The sequence below is a fragment of the Cynoglossus semilaevis genome, chromosome 1, assembly GCF_000523025.1.
Source record: "Cynoglossus semilaevis isolate Cse_v1.0 chromosome 1, Cse_v1.0, whole genome shotgun sequence".
In the NCBI taxonomy this organism is placed as follows: domain Eukaryota; kingdom Metazoa; phylum Chordata; class Actinopteri; order Pleuronectiformes; family Cynoglossidae; genus Cynoglossus; species Cynoglossus semilaevis.
This window is the reverse complement of record NC_024307.1, coordinates 338,919-340,817: the sequence shown is the minus strand read 5'-3', so window position 1 is coordinate 340,817 and position 1,899 is coordinate 338,919. Positions and strand designations below refer to the sequence as shown.

Below are 1,899 nucleotides of genomic sequence, written 5' to 3'. Positions count from 1 at the left end.
CAATCAACCTAAACAATGAGAACTCCGGGCCTAGCAACGGAGACTCTGCGGTGAGGGATTTATGAAGCACTCAGAAATGTCTTTGTCACACGGTAAAACCTGCCGAATCAACAGATTACATTCACAACTGTGTTGTTCACAGAGTCTCTGTTACAGTGAAAAGTACGAGTGAGTAGCAGCTCTTAAAGAGACAGAGACGCGGTTTTCAAACACGAAAATAATCCTCTTTAATAGAAAATGCTATTTACATCTGTGCAGCCAAAAACAGGTATAAAAACAGACGACACCGACGTCTGGACTTCATCGATTATTATGGTTGATTTCAGGAAAACACACACACACACAGAGAAAAAGAACAAAGTTAAATAAGTTCAACGTTTACAGTGACGTCCACACTGGAGGTTCGAAGGCTGGGCAGGAGCAGAGGGAAAATCTGACAGAGGAACCACATGTTTATGAAAACCACAGAGTGACTCACACAGAGGAAACACACACACACACACACATTCACTTTTTCTTTTTTTTTTATCTTTGCTTAAATTAAGTTGTTTTTTGTTTTTTTTCTCAAAACAGCATCACATTCCACGTCGGTGACACATCGCGAGGATGTTCCCACCACAGGAACAGGAACCAGGAACTGCACTGCTGCACATCGATGGGACGGGACTGGTTTTAGCCACTACTCCTCTGAGGTGCGGTTGAAGGAAAATACAAAAATCTTGGGGGTGGAGTTTGGACAAACACTGTTACGATCGGTCTGTAAACGCGACACTTTTTTAAACACCACAATTTATGAGAAAAGATATAAAATATTATTTTAACTTTCACCGGTGACATATTTACTGATGCAGGAGTTCTGTAGGCAGCACTGAGAACATCCAGGAAGACTAGGAAAAAACAAAGTTAATTTGACGCAGACCAGATGGAATTGTTCAGTTCCCTGAAAACAGTTCCTGGTACTGAACGTTGCTCATGTGCACAGAAAGTACTAGTTTTAGTCTGATGGTCCAGAGGCTCCTCTGGTCTCCAGGTAACTCCAGTGTAGTTCAGACGAACTCAGGGTCAGTTCTGGTCCAACAGTCTCTCGTCTTCATGGCGGGACGATGCCTCACGATACGACCACACTGTAGGAGGGGGCGGGGGTCTCGGGGGTTTTGTCTCTCGGCCGCTTTATGTTGTTTTCCACCATCAAGGTGCTTCCGCTCGATATCGTGTTGGTGACGGTTTGGCGGGAGTGGTGCATGGACGTGACGCATTCGCGGCAGCGTTTGCCGATCAGGTAGAGGATCTCAATAATGGACAGCAGGATGCAGAGCAGACTGGTGACCACCATGAAGAGGGTGAAGATCCTCTTCTCCGTGGGACGGGAGATGAAGCAGTCCACTTTGTTGGGACACGGCTTCTGCTCGCACTTGATCAGCGACGGGAAGTCGTAGCCTTCGTAGATGTGATACACCAGGTAGACGAAGGTGGCGTCCACGCCGATCTTGAAAACCAAAGTGAGGACGTACGTCCACCAGAGGCCGCCGCGCTTTTTACCCGGATTCTGATAGAGACGGCGGCAGTTTTCGCCATACTTCTCGCGGTTCCTCTTCTCCTTGTCCTCCCTGTAGGTCACGTGCATCACCACCAGGAGTGACGGGCAGGTGACGAAAATGAGCTGCAGCGCCCACAGCCGGATGTGGGACACGGGGAAGAAGTGGTCGTAGCAGACGTTGTGACACCCGGGTTGGGCCGTGTTGCACTTGAAGTCCTTCTGTTCGTCGCCCCAGACTTTCTCGGCCGCCACCACGAACACCATGACCCTGAAGAGGAAAACGATGGAGAGCCACACTCGGCCAAAGGCCGTGGAGTATTTGTTCACTCCGCTGAGGAGGCCCTGGAGGAACGACCAGTTCA

General features: G+C 48.8%; 1 protein-coding gene across 1 annotated transcript; it reads right to left on the bottom strand.

The window, feature by feature from the left end:
* Window positions 1–202: 202 nt before the first annotated feature.
* Window positions 203–1,894, bottom strand: gjb10 (gap junction protein beta 10; the record flags this gene model as incomplete). Its single annotated transcript, XM_008333728.3, has 1 exon — window positions 203–1,894. A coding segment is annotated over one exon (786 nt), but the record flags the coding sequence as incomplete, so codon positions are not given.
* Between the last annotated feature and the right edge of the window lie 5 nt (window positions 1,895–1,899).